Source organism: Colius striatus, chromosome 15, assembly GCF_028858725.1.
Source record: "Colius striatus isolate bColStr4 chromosome 15, bColStr4.1.hap1, whole genome shotgun sequence".
NCBI lineage: Eukaryota > Metazoa > Chordata > Aves > Coliiformes > Coliidae > Colius > Colius striatus.
In genome coordinates, this window is record NC_084773.1 from 10,596,324 (window position 1) to 10,613,569 (window position 17,246).

At 40.3% G+C, this 17,246-nt stretch overlaps 1 protein-coding gene across 1 annotated transcript in view; it reads right to left on the bottom strand.

The window, feature by feature from the left end:
* The window catches only part of KBTBD12 (kelch repeat and BTB domain containing 12), a 30,106-nt gene extending 22,961 nt beyond the window's left edge, over nucleotides 1-7,145 (bottom strand). The window contains exons 1-3 of the mRNA XM_010201822.2: nucleotides 6,076-7,145; nucleotides 4,866-5,136; nucleotides 1,487-1,637 (exon numbers count right to left, since the gene is read on the bottom strand). Coding sequence (XP_010200124.2) covers nucleotides 1,487-1,637; nucleotides 4,866-5,136; nucleotides 6,076-7,145 — 1,492 coding nt within the window. The remainder of the gene's footprint in view (nucleotides 1-1,486; nucleotides 1,638-4,865; nucleotides 5,137-6,075) is intronic.
* Nucleotides 7,146-17,246: the final 10,101 nt, after the last annotated feature.

Here is a 17,246-nt window from a genome sequence, read left to right on the forward strand (position 1 = left end):
AAACCAGAATGCCTCTTTTATAGGAGGTGCGCTAAGTTGGTAAGACCATATTCATTGTGTTCACTTTGAGAAGCTTGTAAGCAGGAGTAGTTTGATGCAGAATGGATTGAAAGTTCCTGAGGTACCAGTGTAATTGGTAAGTGCCATCTTTTTGATGTCTGATGCTGCCCACAGGGCTACAGGAGCATGAATAACTCACAGCCCACCTGTGGATTAATTGACCGTATGAAACATTTTCCTTACTTCCTCATGAGCTTTCCAGTCATACACCTATCTATAATCCTACTCTCCATCACTTAGACACCTTTCTGACTCCTACTGCCCTTCCAAGACGCCCCTCTCAACTTTTTCCCCATATCATTCCCAATGCCCACAATGCCTTTCTTCTCCATCTGCTTTTCATGGCCTTACATCATGATCTTTTCTTCATAAAAATCCCTTCTGAGATGTTTTCTAATGTTCAGAAACAGATGATGTTCTTTCTGTTGGCTTGGACAGAAGTTGGGTTTAGGCCACTAAGTATAGTCTTTGGGAAAAGAGTCATGTTATGGATGAACTGCAGAACTGGGTATATGGATAGGGATTATTTTGTGACACAATGTTTTGGGGTAGGAGATTATTGAACTCTTTCACACAAGACTTAAAACTTTTGGTCAAAATACAGGGTTTAAAAAAAAAAAGATAAAATCCAATTAAAAAATGGCAACATGAAAGATTTACATTTTAAAAAATGCACTTTGTTGGGGTGGATGGAAGAGAATGATTCATTGAATTTTATCACAAACCCACAAATAATGTTGATTTTGACCGGAAGACTCAAATTCTCTTTTTCTCCACACCATTCCTTCAAGATCGCGGAACGGTGGGGGTTGGAAGGGACCTCTAGAGATCATCCAGCCCAACCCTCTGCTAAAGCAGGTTCCCCTCCATCAGGGCACACAGGAATGTGTCCAGGTGGGTTTGAAAACCTCCAGAGAAGGAGCTTCCACACCCTCCCTGGGCAGCCTGGGCCGGGGCTCCCTCACACTTACAGCAATGAAGTTTTTCCTTGTGTTTAAGTGGAACTTTTTGTATTCCAGCCTCTTTCCATTACCCTTTGTCCTGTCACTGATTCTGGGTACATTTCTTAGCTTTTCACTGCTTACTGTGAAATCACACTAGCAAGGCTTCTCTATCCACCTTTTAAAAATCATTATTATTTATAGCACACACCGATACTCCAAAAAAAAGTAGTTTAAAAAGAGAAGCATCTTTGTTGTGATAACCCAGAACACTAAACAGTTACTTAATTTCACGTACACAAATTAAGGAAGGAAAAAAATTATGTGGGGAGAAAACAACTCCAGAAAAAAATATTGGCTGCTTAGTCCAACATACTTTGTCCTATGGACATAGCAAAGGGTGAGATATTTCACTTCAGGGAGGCAAATTGTTGGAAAGAAGAAAAAGTCATAGCGCTATCTGTTAAAAATCTGTTTCCTCTTACCCAAGACATAAATCTCACTGTTGACTACGGCTGTGCTGAAGCGGTATTTGGAGTACTTCATTGGAGCACCTTCTGTCCATTTGTCTTGGCCCGGGTCGTACAGAAATGTTCTGTTACTTAATCGATCCGGCTCATCGTCAGGCAGATCCATCTGTATGAAATATGACAGCCGTATAATAATACAACATTTGGAGCCCTCTGCACACGCCTGCATGCAATTAATCACAGCAGACAGCTCCACAGATAAATAACATAAACACATCAATTATAGCTGCGGTGTGATTCATGCTCACTAGGGTTTAACAGCACCCATGACTTGTGTCTAGGAGCACACTGAAGAAGGCAAATGAATAAAGGAGCATCTATATTCTGTAGAAATGAAGCTGAGGATTTGGGTAATAACAACACATTCATGGGCCTGGCTCTGGGCTGCTGTAAAGTCCTGAAAACAATGGAATAAAAATCAATTTATCTGACTTTTTTTCCTCCTGCTAAAGGTTGAAATCTATTCTCATTGTTTCTCAGTCTGTACCATGACTCTCCGTGAGGTACTTTGTTGGTCTTTCTCAGGCCTGTATATATAGATAACTTATTCTCAAGTCATTTACACGTTTATTTAGTCAGCCTAACCAATGTAATGTTGTTCAACTGCTGTAACTTTTCCTTCAATAGTTTTCATAATAAACTCCAAACCCCCTGCCATGTCTTTGCTGACATAATACTCTTTTTATACTCACTCCTACTCCTCTTGTTCTCTCTAATCTTCTTCCCCTTTCTTTGCCTGTCTTGTATGATTCAGGGAACTCAGATTATGTTTTCTGGGTACAACATCCTTGAATGTAAGCAGTAGGCTGTGGGGGATGGATCCTGAACTATTTCAAGATGAAAGGTTTCACGTCGAGAGAGTGAGGAGGAGAGAACTACTTTGCTCACTTGTGATAGTGCTATATGTGTTCTTGCTTTGCTTGTTAATTTTCCTTTCCCAAAAGACCTTTCCAACACTAATGTCATGGTCAAGACAGTAGAAGGCAAACTAGAAAGTAAATATATTGTCCCGTGGTTACTCCCTGAAAGTGCCCAGGGACATGGTCTTTCTCCATGGTAAGTGAAACACGAATTTATTCACTGCCAGAAGATTAAGCTGTGTGTTCCCAACATAGGGTAAGGGTATGCAAAGGAGTGGGCACCATTGGACATGCTGTAAATTCACATCCTACCTAATTTTTGTGGTAATTTTGAGCTCAGAGCTTACTCTATGCTCTTCACAAATAGAAAACAGAATATCCACCAGTCCTTCTGTCTGTCTTAAGAGTCTGAAACCTTCCTCCCAGCCTCACCAAATGCTTTCTTCCATTTTAAGAGCCCTCAATTACCAAGGCTGGAGTCACTTGGGTTTTTAACTGTGCTGGCATCAGTGAGGGTACACCAATCCCGAACCAGAGCAATACTGCTTGGGTCAAGACCTTGTCCTCCTAAGCTGTCATTTTATGTCCTGGCTTGACTTTGTCTTGTCTTGTTTCAATTGCAAAGCCTGAGTGGGAAGGGAACATGTATTTATCTCTGTCCTGTAATGGACACATGCGTTTACGGCACTCTATCAATGCTGCGTCATTAGTGTTTGTTCAGGATAGACAGAACATTCAGTGCTGCTTGAGCACAGGAACAACTCCGGGCTTGACAAACTCATTTGCTTTCACAGTGCAGCTGTGGTAGCCCCACTTATACAATCACCACATCTGACAGGTGAGTGGGAGATATGTGGTACCAGAAGAATTCAGCACTCCGCAGTGCTGGTCTTAAAGCACTTTTCTGAGAGCTTTAGCTCATGTGTTCTGATCTGTTCAGGTATGCCCTAATCTTACAAAGCTATGTTTCTTAATCAATCACTGTTAATCTGCTCATCTCAAGCCTGCTTCTATATAAACTCAGACTCCTGCGTACTGGTACTGATAGTACTAGTTGGCAGGTATCCACTTCAGGAATCCACTTCCATTCCTGGCTCGATATTCCTGACTGGTACTTCTAAGCCACTTTTCCTCCTTAAAATCTGTCTTGGACGTCAAATCTAACTATCTGACTTCAACATTTATCTTTGTTATACGAAAAAGCTTTCAGTTCAAGTATTTTCACTGACAGTTTGTTTCTATATGAAGTGTTTTCCTATCTTAATTCTTTAAGTAGCGAGGTATCCTTGCTCAGTTGTTTCAGTATCAGAAATACTCTCTGATCTTTCTGTTGTCTCCTTTGGAGACTCCTGCAACTCAAAATATCCAAAGAAGTGAAAGTCTTGTTTGCTGAATGCATCTCACTTTTAAGTACTTTAAACAGTAATTTATTTCAAGAGAACACAAACCAATGAGATGTGATGACAGTCTGAACATATTGCTGTCGGCAATAAGGATTACAGATGCTCTGCTTCATTGTCAAGTAAATGCTGGGCTTTATATTGATTGTTGAAATTTAAACTGCAATGGGAAGATTGCAGTTTATGGGCTGCAATAATGGGCTATGGTCTTAAAAAAGGTTGTTCACAATGGGAACAAGTGGAGAGAGAGCAAGCACTCATCCTGACATCCATCTTCCTTGTAACATAGTTCTGTGTGTTCCCTTTACTACTGAATCTGGTGTCTGTGGCCCTGCTGAAAACTCCCATTGAAATTTTACACAGCCAAGCAATGCCAACTGAAACAAATGAACAGATTGGTTAAAAGAATTTGTGTTGACTTTTCATTTAAAACGTAATGTAGTGAAAATCAAACAAATTAACTGTAACTAACCAAGAAAGTTAGCTGAGAAATTTTAAATTTCAGATGGAAATCTGCCCCTGAAATGTACCTGTCCATATAGTTTTTGAAGACAGGGTTCATTTACAGAGCCCTGTATGATTTAAATACCATTATCTACTGATACCTAGAAAAATAAAGAGGATGGTATATAAGGAAAGGCTGAAGTTAATCTATTATTTCAACTTGTCATGACAAAAAAAAGTGCCAGATAAGTACTAAATATCATCCTAATTATTTAAAGGTTGCTTTTTTTAAAAAGAAGGTGTTTAATCCCATAGCTGTTTAAAACAGAACCCATGTTGACACAGGAGATGTATTCTAAATGCTTGCTCATTGTGCATGACTGAAATTGCTGCCCTTCCTGAAGTTGGTATTTACAGTGAGGATGGCACAAGATGGATATTATTGCTCTTCATCTTGTTTAGTTTTCATACAAATGACGTTCAGGAAGAGGACTGTGAGCGATGTATTGCTGTGTTACCAGATGTACTTTTCCTATGCAGAAACACCACAGCAGTACATGTCATATAAACCAAGCACAGCTCTGCTTGTTATTAAACAAACAAAACAAAATAACTGGCACTGTTCCTCACCTGTGGTGTCCAGCCACCCAGCACATAGAGCTTGTTTTTCACTGTCACTACTGCATGACAGGCTAATGGTACTGGAAGCGGAGCCGTGCTTCTCCAGGTGCCTTGCTCCATGGAATACTTCTCCACACAGTTTGTGACCAGATACTGGTTTTTCACTTTCATTTGCCCTCCTATTACATAGAGATCATTATGGATGGTGCCCAATGCATAGAGTTCACGGAGCTGAGTGGTGCACAGGCTGTGCCAAAACTGGTTTCCTCGCTGGTGGTACCTGTAGGAAAATTTAAAGTTATAAGTGCCCTGGTTCACCAAGGTCCCATCAGCTTGCTTTGAAATGTTACTCCATCATTATTCAAACAATGGTACAATGGCAAGGGAAGCCTCCTTCTTCACAGAGAAGTTATAAAAACTGAGCCCATCAGGCATTTTCAGTATGAGGAATCCTAGGCATCCTCTCAAGTATATTTATTTGACCCTAATTAAGGAAAGGACTCCCTTATTTCTCATGTGCTGCTTAATCACATTTTCCACTGAAGTTAGTGGGAAGAGTGAAAGCTCAACACTGCTGAAAATAAAGCCACTTCATCTGCCTCAGTATGGATTTACTTCCTTAAATTTGGGCATCTGTAATTGAAAATGCTGTCACCACTTTTAAATTTTATCTTTAATCCAGAAAATGTCTGGTTTTCTTTCAAATGAGTGCATCTGAAAAAAGACATCAGTAAAGCCAGAATGAAGGTTTAATGATATTAATAATTTTCCTTTAATCTCTGAAGTACTGTCATCAACACCAACAGAGAGAGTAGTGTTGTTCTCTCTGTCTTACTGGACCCCGTGGGTCATTTGCTCGGCTCATTTCCCCCGATAATGACCTGGAAAGGAATATCCTAGGAAAACACTGAGATTTGAGTAAGGAGACAATAAAATCCACATACATTGATGTAGGAGCTAATCAAGCTCATTTACATAGAGGTGCCATTAGAATAAATCCTTCTTCTTTCAGGAGAAGAGGCATCAAGGTTTGGTTGTATGTATATAATTCGGTGCTATGAAGATAATTTGCAACAAATTGGTTGGAGTAATCAAAATCTCTGGGAAAACTTTCAAATAAAGAATGCTTTGTCTATGAGTGGGTTTTTTTATCCCTAGAAACATTACTTAGATTTTAAATTTTTAAATAAATAGGGGTTTTCTGACAGAGGGTACACACCTATAAATTTCGATGTTCCTGGTCTTTTGTCTAGACATTTTGGAGGCACTTGCCTCACCTGCCACAATAATATCATTTTTCTCAGTGACAACACCAGTGCAAACACATCCTAAGCCCTCTCCATACTTTGGAGAGGAAATGAAGTAAGTCTTTTGTGTCGCAGGAGCGTAACAAAAACTGGCATCTGCATAGCTACCGTGTCTTGACCTAATGCCGAGAGAATTGTTGCCGATGCAGAGTAAGAGATCAGTAGTCTCCATGCCATATCGCAGGCTGAGAGGAGGGTGGCTGGATAGTTTGATGGTTCTCAGGGCTTCCTCAAACATATCGTTGCATTCTGAATTGCACAGGATCATTGTGTTCCTTTTCCGGGCTTCCAAGAGAAAGGAAGGGCTGACTAGTACCAGTCTCACTTGCTTCAGAAGCTCAATAAGGTGCTCCATACGTGACTTTCTGTCATGCTTGACCCATCGAATGACGAGGTCCAAAATGCTCTCTTCCCTGGAAATATTCAGATCATCTGATTTTATGAGAGTCAACAGCTGCTGGAATTCAATCTCTAATATTTCTTCCTGTAAGCTCACCTCAGCAAAATGCTGATATAAATATTTCCTCGCCTGATCAGATAAATCTTCTGCCCCAATGTGGCTTGCAAAGTAGTAGATGCCCACACAGTTGGAAGCATCCATATGGTCCATCATGTACTTCTGACACATATTGGAAACGTCTTCCATCTGCATGAAGTACGCAGCAAGCGCAACAGTCTGCACGTTCTGATTGGTGAGGTGCAGCTCTGCACTGTACATGTAAGTGAGGAGCACGGACACGCTCTCTGCTGAGATGTCATACAGCACCACTTCTCTTTGTGTGCATTCAACCAAGCCGCAGGTAAACATGGCTTTGAAATAGGGACTGAAGGCAGCCAGCACCACCTTATGGCAGGGGAATTTCTCACCTTCTGCAATGAGGACAACATCAATGATCTCTGCAGATTCTTTCATTCTCTTTACTTGTTCGAATAAAGTCAAGCTATGGCGCTGCTTTCTTTTCTCCTCAGCCTTATGATCCATTGTTGACCTCCACATTTCTTGCTTTTAAATCTCCTCAGAATTCAAGGGCTTCATCAAGGATTTTTCTAGAGGCAGAAGCATAACATCATCCAATAAGAACACAGTATGGAGTAAATAAGTATTGCTGTTAATATGTAAAGATAGTTGTTCTATAGGGTGTGATACAAATCAGTAATGCATAAAAAGTATGTCAAATTAAGGTGAAGTCTCAGGCTCAAGATCTCCAAGAAAAAACAAAAGTCAACACCTGAAATGCTCTTCAATATACAGTAACCCCCTCACAAATCTTGTATTTCAGGAAAATTACAGACTTCTCTGCAAAACGTGTATTTTTCCAGCCACCTTCTTCCTCCTTTCCTTGTTCCTGTCCTAGAGCCTATTAAAAACTAAGGGAAATCATTCCACTGAGTTTAACAAACTCTACGTAAGGCCTTAATCCCTTGGCTGTTTAAGTTTTACATGTCACAAGCACCTGAAGGACATGATTAGTCCTTGCTTGGATGCTGAAAATACCTTTTATTTTCAACAGCCCCTTAGGTTAGACAGCTACAGTAGAGTAACATCTTTTCAGTGCTCAGCTCCTCTCAGACTAGGAGTTATACCTAAGCAGAGACTTCAGAAAAGGGTTTTACAAGACTGAAAAAAACATTGGCCTTGCTTCTCTTTAGATTTTACAGTGATCTACACCTCTGCAAAGTAGCTGGGAAATAAACCACTAGTACAACCCAGTTCACTGCCATTTTACAGAAGCATAGGTGAATGTTTCATACTCTGCCTTACCACCAGACTTGGCTATCAGTTTGCAGAACAGCTTTTATTCAGAAGCCCTGTGCTTACACCCAAATCAATTAGGAAGCTGTTTACCTCATTCCTCTGCCAATGTATTTGCCTCTGCCCCATAGCACCTGAGTTTACCAGTAGCTTTCTTCCCAGAGACTCTCTTGAGAGAGTCAAGACAATGTTGTAGGCAGAGACAGCTTTCACTCCTGAATCCTGGTGGCAGAACTGGCAGGAAGCATCTCAGCCTAATTGGGCAGATTCTTTACTCTTTCAGATCAAAGTTTAGGTCACAAGTTTTAAACAGGTTGCTATTGCTTTGCTTTGGGGCAAATCAAGGATTAGTAAATACGGGGCAGTTTTTGAGCTGTCCTCCCACTTCTCAGCAGAATGTTTAAGTGCTGCAGATTCACAGAGTTTTGGTTCCACTTACTGTGATCTCAAATGGAATTTTTAGTTAAATTGTAATTGTTCACATACTCCCTCTGGTTTTATTCATGGAGAAAACAGAGGGAACTTCTGGGTCTCATTTCTGAGGGATGGGGGGTGAGGGGTGGTGCCTTTACTGAACCTCTTGGGCTTTCACATCAGCAAGCTGTAGAATGTGAGGTATGGGGGTAGAGCTGCCAATGGGAGAATGACATTTATGCATCACTTGAGGGATACCAGTTCTTAAGACAGTTATTGTCTCTACAGAGGTACTGAGACAGTCTGTTGTGGACATGCATTAAGGACTCATGTCATGACTCACCAATACACAGACAACTCCTAAATCTGTCCTAAAACCATGTCTGAAACACATTGTAAACATGCCATGAGTTGCTTAATGGGACTATTCAAATGAGTAACATTTCTCACCAGCTTAACTATTTGCAGGATCAGGGTATGACAAACCAAACTATTTTTTCTCAAATCCTGGAAGCACAAAGAGTAGTCTTAGTTTCATTAAATAAGTATCAACATTAAAAAATGAGTATATTAAATTCTTTCCATTTCACTTAAAGGCATTTTCACAAAGAGTCCAGATTTCTCTACAGATCTAGATAGACAGATTTTTAAAAAATATTACAGATATTTACCAGGTGAAAAGGAAATCTACAGCTACATCACCAATCTCAGACCTACTCCTCTAGCTCTTCAGTTGTTTTTGGAAGTACTCATCATTCTGTTCTAGCAAATTACATAGATTCCTCACTTTGAGTGCTAAATTAAAAGCCAGGCATACTTGAAGACTAGCATTTCCTTGATTTTATCAATTCTTTCCATATTCCAAATCTGGAAGTAGAAGCAATACATCTGAGAAATGGATCTGGGTTATCACCAGATTTTTTTAAAATGGATTTGGAAGACAAAACTTTAACTTCAGAGCCTGAATGTGGGCCAGGCTCTGAGCTCTTCTTATAGTGCTTTTAAAAATCATTCAAAGGCAGTAAGTTTTGTACAAAAAATTGAAAGTGATGGTGTTTCCAAAATCTAGATTTTTTTTTTCTTCCTGGCTACATTGGAATGAAACACTGCATCTGAGAAAACATAGGTCTTAGTTCTGCATTGCCTGCCTCCGCAGCAGTCTTTACTGTGAGTAGAAGCCTTTTATGAGTTAGAAAATGTTCTCTTTTTTTAATCTTCATGATAATTAGATAGCCAGTTTATTGGTTTCCCCTTGTGCTATTTTATCACCTTGTAATATTTGATGTGCAGTGCATTTTGATAAAGGAATCACGTCATATTTCATGGATCATGTATTATAAGCACACGTATCATAGAGCAGATGTGCTGTAGGGCTTTAACCAGGTTTTTCATTCAACAGGATGAAAGTGTTAATAACTACCAACAAGACTCAATCCTGTTTAGCAATCTGACTAATCCAGGTTTTTCCTCCAAAATGATGAAGCTCTCTCTTTTCTCCTTTATGATATCAGAGCTTTACACATCCTCCAGCTTTTCCATAATGGACAAAATGTGCATTTTTAATGTGAAGAACAAGTGAGATGATTAATCGGCATCATCTTTCCCGGACTTTTGTACAGATCAGGAAGAAGCAGTGGGTAGAACTGAGTTATGATTTCACTTCTTTTGCTGACCACCTTTAAGTTTTCTTTCACTGTTAATTTAGCTTTCTTAGAGCAACACTTTGTCTTTGATTACACCCTTCATCAGATTTGTAGATTTTACGTGTTCATTTACCAGTGATTAGGATATCTGGCAAGCCCCACTCACAGGCATTTTCTCCTCTTTTCACTAAGATATTAGCAATAGGAGTCTTAAAGCACAATGTAGCTCATGGCTTACTTTAGTCACAAATTACCTTCTGGGTGCATCCTACATCCACTACACAGATGATGAGGAGCAGCTGAGGGAGCTGTGGTTCTTTAGCTTGGAGGAGGCTGAGAGGAGACATGATCACTCTCTACAACTACCTGAAAGGAGGTTGCAGTGAGGTGGGAGTTGGTCTCTTCTCCCAAGTAACAAGTGATGGGACAAGAGGAAATGACCTCAAGTTATGCCAGAAGAGATTTAGATTGGAGATGAGGGAAAACTTCACCGAGAAGGCTGTCAGCCCCTGTCCCAGGCTTCCCAAGGAGGCGGGGGAGTCCCCACCTCCTGAAGCTATTGCAAAGCCATGGAGCTGAGGTGCTGGGGGCCACGGGTTAGTGATGGGCTTGGCAGGGTGAGGTGAGACGGACTTGATGATCTTAAAAAGGTCTTTTCCAATCAAAATGATTCTATGATTCCAAGAAGACAGAATTTGCACTTCCTCATAAGAATGCACCTTCTTCATCTCGTTGCTTTGATAGCACACCAAGCTCCCGACTGAACTGTACTCAATAAAATCATGCTGTCAACACTTATCTAAGACTACTTTCTCCATCCTAAAGCTGAGGAAACTGAATCTAAAAGGTTAAAAAGAAAACTGTTAAAACCCAGGGGTGAAATCCTTTCATTAGCTTCAGAAACTCATCCCTGTGCATTAGCTACGAACTTGTCACTCCCTTCCTGGCTTTTAGCAGTGTTTAGGTGAGGTCATTGGAAGGATATAAATATTCTCCTTTATACCACTGGAAAGACTATTAAAGGGTAATAATGAAACACTGCTGCTTTGCTTTCCCCTCTGGGTTACAGAGGAAAAAAGGTAGTACATTGATATTAAAGAAGGGATAAATGTGATACAAATATAATTTGCAGTGAGACGCTATACTGAGATTGTGCCAGAGGCTGGGTTGTCATTATAAAACCTCCAGTGAAAGCCTCAGATCCTTTGTAATGTCACCAGGAGCTGAAATCAGAGTTATTGCCTTATTCAGAGTTTTTTGATTTTTTTTTTCCCTTCTATTGTGAAAAATGGATCCAGGTGCAAATCTTCATTTGATGTTACTTTGTTTCAGAGCCAGGCTGTCAATTTTCCTCCAGTTCTGGCTGTTGTTTTAATTTTTGTATCAGCTGTTTTGTTAGTCTAATTTCACTTTTTCTCTTTTTTTTGCCTTTGTGTCATGAACCTGATGAAGAGTCAGAGATTATTTTATGCAGGAGCTCCAGCATAGGTTTTGCAAGGCAGTAGGGTGCTGCGTGAGCAGCTCAAAACATAAATAAGCACACCGCTGTGAGCTCAGCTCTCCAGCTTTTATGAGGCTATCAAACTATAAATAAATGCTGTCCTCAATTCTCAGTTACACTGCAGCCTCTTTGAACTGGCCCAGTGCAAAGGGACCGTAAACCAGATGGAAGTATCTCATCAGGAGTTTCCCTTACCCTCTGGAAAAAAAGAACAACCCTACCTTGTAATTAGAGACATTATTTTGTCTGGGACACAGATTTTTCTTGTCTTTCCCCAGTCTCAAGGAATCTCCTCTTTCCCGTGCCGTGGTGGGAGGGTGAGAGCTGCAGGACCCGACCTAGAAGAGGTCACAGCAGCCAGCATGGGGCCGTGGGCTGCGGCGCGGGGGGCACCTCCTGCATCCTCCTCTTCCTCCTCTGTTGGCTTCTTTAAAAAATCCTTTGCCTTAATGAGGCTGCCCTGTCTTCAGCTTGCCTCCCTTCAGGTGCTGAAAGGATCAGAGTTCAGGCACATCAAAGAACCGCTGCCTCTGCCTATGAATTATTTGTGCTTCCTTTGTTATCAGGAAGCTGAGAAGCAAATCTGTTAATTGTATGCATTATGACATTTGGCTGACAGCCACAGCGAGGCAGAAATCAGTGCCCAGATGATAACAATGTTATAATCTCAGGGTTTAATTATGAAGGCTCTGCTGGCATTTAAGAGAAAGATTTTAAATCATGCTAAAAGATCCCAGGGTGCTCAAAAAGGGCAAATAATGGTGCTAATCTTGATATAAGGAAAAGATGTAATGAATAAGATATACAAAGGAAACTTTATGGGAATTACAGATGTTCCCATATCTGTAGGATAATAGGAACTAGTCTCTTAATTCTAATGCCTGGGAAAATGCAGGCAGAAATTATTACATGATTGAATTATCAGAACTTAGAGGGTAATAAGGTGATAAAAGCAGGTATAGCACCTATTTATCAGGAACAAATCCTGTCAATCCAATATAAATTTCTTCATTTTCAGGGATAATAGGGGATAAATTAGATACTTTGTCTTGAGTGAAGTTACCGATATGGTCCTACATGATATCGTGAGAACAAATTGTTATTAAATCAACTTACTAAACCAATATAAGGCAGATGCCTAACTGTCTGAAAAAGCAGATTCAAAGAACAGTTATTAATGGTCAGACTGGGCAGAATTTCCAGTCTATGCCTAGAGATCCGTGCTGAAAAGGGCACTCATCATTTCAGGGAACACTTACTTTCTTGTTTTGGCTTTAGATATTATTTCATGAATTGATTTCCTCTATCCTGTCCATATAAAATATACAAACTTGTGGCAAAGCATTAAGTGGGAGAACATCCAATTCTTTTTAGAAAATTTATGTCTATATGGTTTGAGAGGGCATACAGGTAAGTGTCTCTAATAAATGGCTCTCTGGCAATTAGACAATTTAGCCTTTGGATGTGCCTCAATTATCAGCCTAACTACTAGCAGCCAGGGTATCTTGTCCAAGGTTTTCTGTATTCTGTCAGTTGGTAGTTACCTAGAGATTTAGGATTTTCAGGTTTTCAAAGGCATCTTAGTTAAAAGCCCAAGTCCTACTTAAGCTCACTGCACAATTTAGGAACGAAAGTGTCTGCTTCCCTTTCAAAGGTAAAATTTTAACCTTAAATTGCTTAGGCAGTTTTCAAGTGTTGCCATATGATGTGATCTCCTTCCCATTAAAGCCAGGGAAAGAATTCTCCTTGCTCAGTCCCATCCATCTCCCAGATCAGCCCCAGAGTAGCTACATTTCAGATGATCTAAACTGACTAATTGCTGGAGGGGAAGGAGGAATTTTGAGGTTTTGAAACTGTGGACACTACAAATCAAATTATGTCATTGGCCTATAAAAGATGACAGTCCTTCTGAGAGAGACTTTAACTCTTTTCTCCCTCAGAACTTGTGGCACCTTGTTTATTTTCACATGCCATCTCATACCGAGGAGCCTGGATCAAAGCAGTCTGAGGTCTCAAGGTATCCAAGCACAGGCCAGCTCCCGCTGGAACACGTGCTGCTAGGAGAACTCATGGGACCCTCCTTAGCCAGTTACAGTCCGCAAGTGGTGTAAAAGGAGGCTCCCAAGGCAGAAAGACAGGCTGCTGTTCTGTAAGCTGCTACTACAGATGTAGACAGCTGTGGCAATGCTGTGTTCTCCTGGGTGCATCACTGCATCGCTGCTGCTGCAAGCATTCCACTGCCAGCAGAGATTCCAATTCTCTCCACTCAGACTTCTACAGACACAGCCTATCCTTTCTGAAGTAGCTTATTTGTTTTCTCTCTCATTTCACTGTACTTAATTTAAATAAAAATAAAATGGGACTTTAGAAAAGGCTCTTTGGTCTAAGAGAAGCTTGACACCTAGAAGGGAGATTTTAAGCAGCCTGCAAAGCTTCAGAAACTGTGTTTTGGGAGCACATTTGACCATCAGAGATCTGAAAATGCTTTGATCCATTTTCAAAGCCATGGGGTAGTTTATGATTCTGGAAAAATTTGACAGTTTGAGCTCCGTTTACTGCCAAGACAGAGGCCTAGATATGGGATTGGATTAATATTGATCCTATCTCAGCAAATACCAGGCATATATTTTTTTTTCCTTTAAAGTGTTATAGATTCATGGAAAAAAAAAATCAAAGCAACTGAAAATGAAAAACCCTGTGGGCCATCTTTTCAAATATGCCTTCACCTGACCTTAATCTTACTCTGATTCAAAGCTCAGTGAAGTCAGTCAAAAGAATCCCACAACTTAGGTAGGAGATGAATGTGGCTCTATTCACAAGCAAATGCCCATAAACAAACCTCAGTCTGAGACAATTATGTCTATTAATTGCACAAGAAGAATAGAAGCTAAATATATACATACAAAGCCATTTTTTTACAGTTTGCATGTGCAGATCATTTTTCTTACATATCAAAACTAATTGAAATGGCAAAGTGCTCATTCACAGACAGAGGATGCCCAAGATTTTACCCATCCAATGACAGATGCCAGCAGAAGGAAATTGTATTTCTAAAATGTATTTCAGTAGCTCTTTCAGCAACCTGGCAAAGGTCTTAAAGGTTTCTCTTTCTGCATTTATCTGGACATACTGGTGAGTATAGGAAAGGATTACTTTCTGGAACAATAATATCATACACTGTAAGGTGGGCTATATCACAATTAAAAGAAACATAGTTCAATAACCTGCTGCAAACTAAGCTCTATATATTTACATAAAACTCTGAAGCACGGATCCATTTGGTGAGCAAATGCTAGTATGTAAAAGCTTTAATATCCCTGTCACTCAGCAGTGAAATTAAAATCAATTACAAGTTGTAAACCCTTATAAATTGATGTCAGCGTTACTGTTCAAAGACAGTCTTCCCTATAAATTTCTCTAGTTTCAATTTCAACCACTACCAAGCAAGTATCTGAGTGTGTCCATACCCCTAGAAAAGAAAACTCAGAGCAACCCATGAAAAAAACACAGCACCAGCTCTAAAACAGCCTCTACACCAACACACATATCCAATGCCTGCTAAATCTGAACCCTTATGTCAAAAATGTTCAGCCTCTTGATGGTAAGGGTCAGTCTCAGTCAAAAATAGATAACTTGATGGGAGAAGTAAGTTTCTCTGAGCTTCCTTGCTGAAAGCAAGTCTAGATGTTTGCAGGCTTGTAGAATATGCAAAGCACCCCCCCACCCCAGCTCCAAACACATACCTCCACATTATTTCCACACTGCTGGCAAACCCCATAGAGCTGCAAACAGACTCCAAGTTTGATACTATTTGGGGGTTCCCATCCTAACTTTGTAATTAATTTCATACATTTCCTTTATGAACTGGACAGCAGATCCTGTAAGGAACTGAGAGGGCTTCAATTTTGACACCAACAATGGGTCCTGCAGCTGTGTCCCCATGCAACTGCCTTGCAGCTGACCTTGGATCACTGCATATAGGTCCCTCTCCTACCGGGTTCCCCAGTATACACATCCCAGTTCCCCTGCTCACAAATCTCCCAAGCACCCAGCAACCCAAAGCAGCCTGACTCTGGTGTTCTCATATTGCCCATCCATCTGAGCTCCAAACTCCTTTCCCTTTCCTGCTCTGTGTGGGGAAAGGATTTAAATGTACCTTTCTGACGCCGGGAGCAGCAGGTGCCTGTAAGAGTGTGTGGGAGAGGGGAACAGAGATCTCATACAGCAGCACAGAGCTTCTGGTGAGCAGCGAGGTGCCAGGGCTATAAATAGCCCGTGCTGGGCTCCTGGCTGGGATGAGGGCCTGCTTTAATGTCATGCACAGGGGCACATTAGGACACAGCCAACTGTCACTAGTGCTGCTCTGCTTCCCCCCTGCCCATGTGCTGCCTAGCCCACCGCCTGCCAGACTCAGTGCTTGAAAGCAGCATACTCCTCTGTAGGATGACACAGCCACCACTAAGAAATGTCCCACACACAGATCTTGCCCCAGGCACACAGCTGCACACTTCTCGGTGTCATGGTTGTTTCTGGGTGGCTGCAGCAGTCTCAGCATAAGTGATGGTCAGACTGACTCCCACCTAGCACAGAGGTCTAGACACCAAACCAGAGGAGATGCTATTGCTATCCAAGGAGATGCTGACCCTATCTAAGCCACTCTCAAAACCAAAGGTTTGAGGAGATCCCCAAACTGTTTCTTCTGCCCTCACTAGATTGTTAAGAGCTACAGCTGTTCTTAAAATAAGGATTCCTAACCAAATGTGTTATCTGTACATTTTAACCAGCCATATAAGGCTTGACTGTCTTCTTGTTTGTGTTGCTGTAAATCAGAAACAGATCCACTAAACTGGCCCAGAGTAGTGAGGCCACACTGATTTACATCAGCTGTAAATTCAAGAGGAATAGAGAGGACCATAATATGTTACTCATATCTCCATATGTTTAAGCAAAGATGGAAAAAACATTAAACAAAATTTAGGGTTATAAAAGTGATTAATGTTGAGCTTATACTTTTAGTAGAGGACGACATTAAGGAGTTTTCAGAACCTTCTTTTTTAAAATGGCATTAATTTATTTATTCACTGTATCAATTGGTTAATTGATCATAATAGCTTCTGAAAAAATTGAAAATGAAATTTATTTCCTTAGCTATATTTTTAGTCTGATGGTTTTATTACAGAGTTTTTCCAAAAGCCATAGAGAGAATGTTCAGGAATGTTCAACTGTTAAAAGCCATTTGTTGTTTTTAGCGGAAAAATTAAAGATGTACATCATTTGAAAAAGCATATTTTATACCATTTATGAACAAAAGTAGGGGGAAAAAAATCAAAGTTATTAAAGTTTACTCACGTCAGAAAATTTGATAGATCAGATTACAAAGATATTTATTGTCCAAACTCCCAGATTGTTCTTATTAAAAGTTCAGCTTTATCTTCGAAATAAAAATATCCAATCTGATACTACAGCTTTCACAGAAGCCAAGTTGGAACAGTGAACTGATGAAATGCCACAGCTGTGATAAAAATGGACCATATTCCTCTAAATTGCCTTGTTCTCCTGTTACGTGGAACAATTTATAGCATGGTGCTGGTTAACATGGAGTGTTTACATAATGAATTTTATTTATATGAAACCACTTCACTACCATAATAATAACCATGTTTCTTTTATGGAAGTGATTCTTAAGCTGATTTCTTTAATAAGCCTGTTTCAAAAAAACACTAATGCTTTTAAGACCACTTATGAAATTCTGAATATTCCACTTGCACTTCC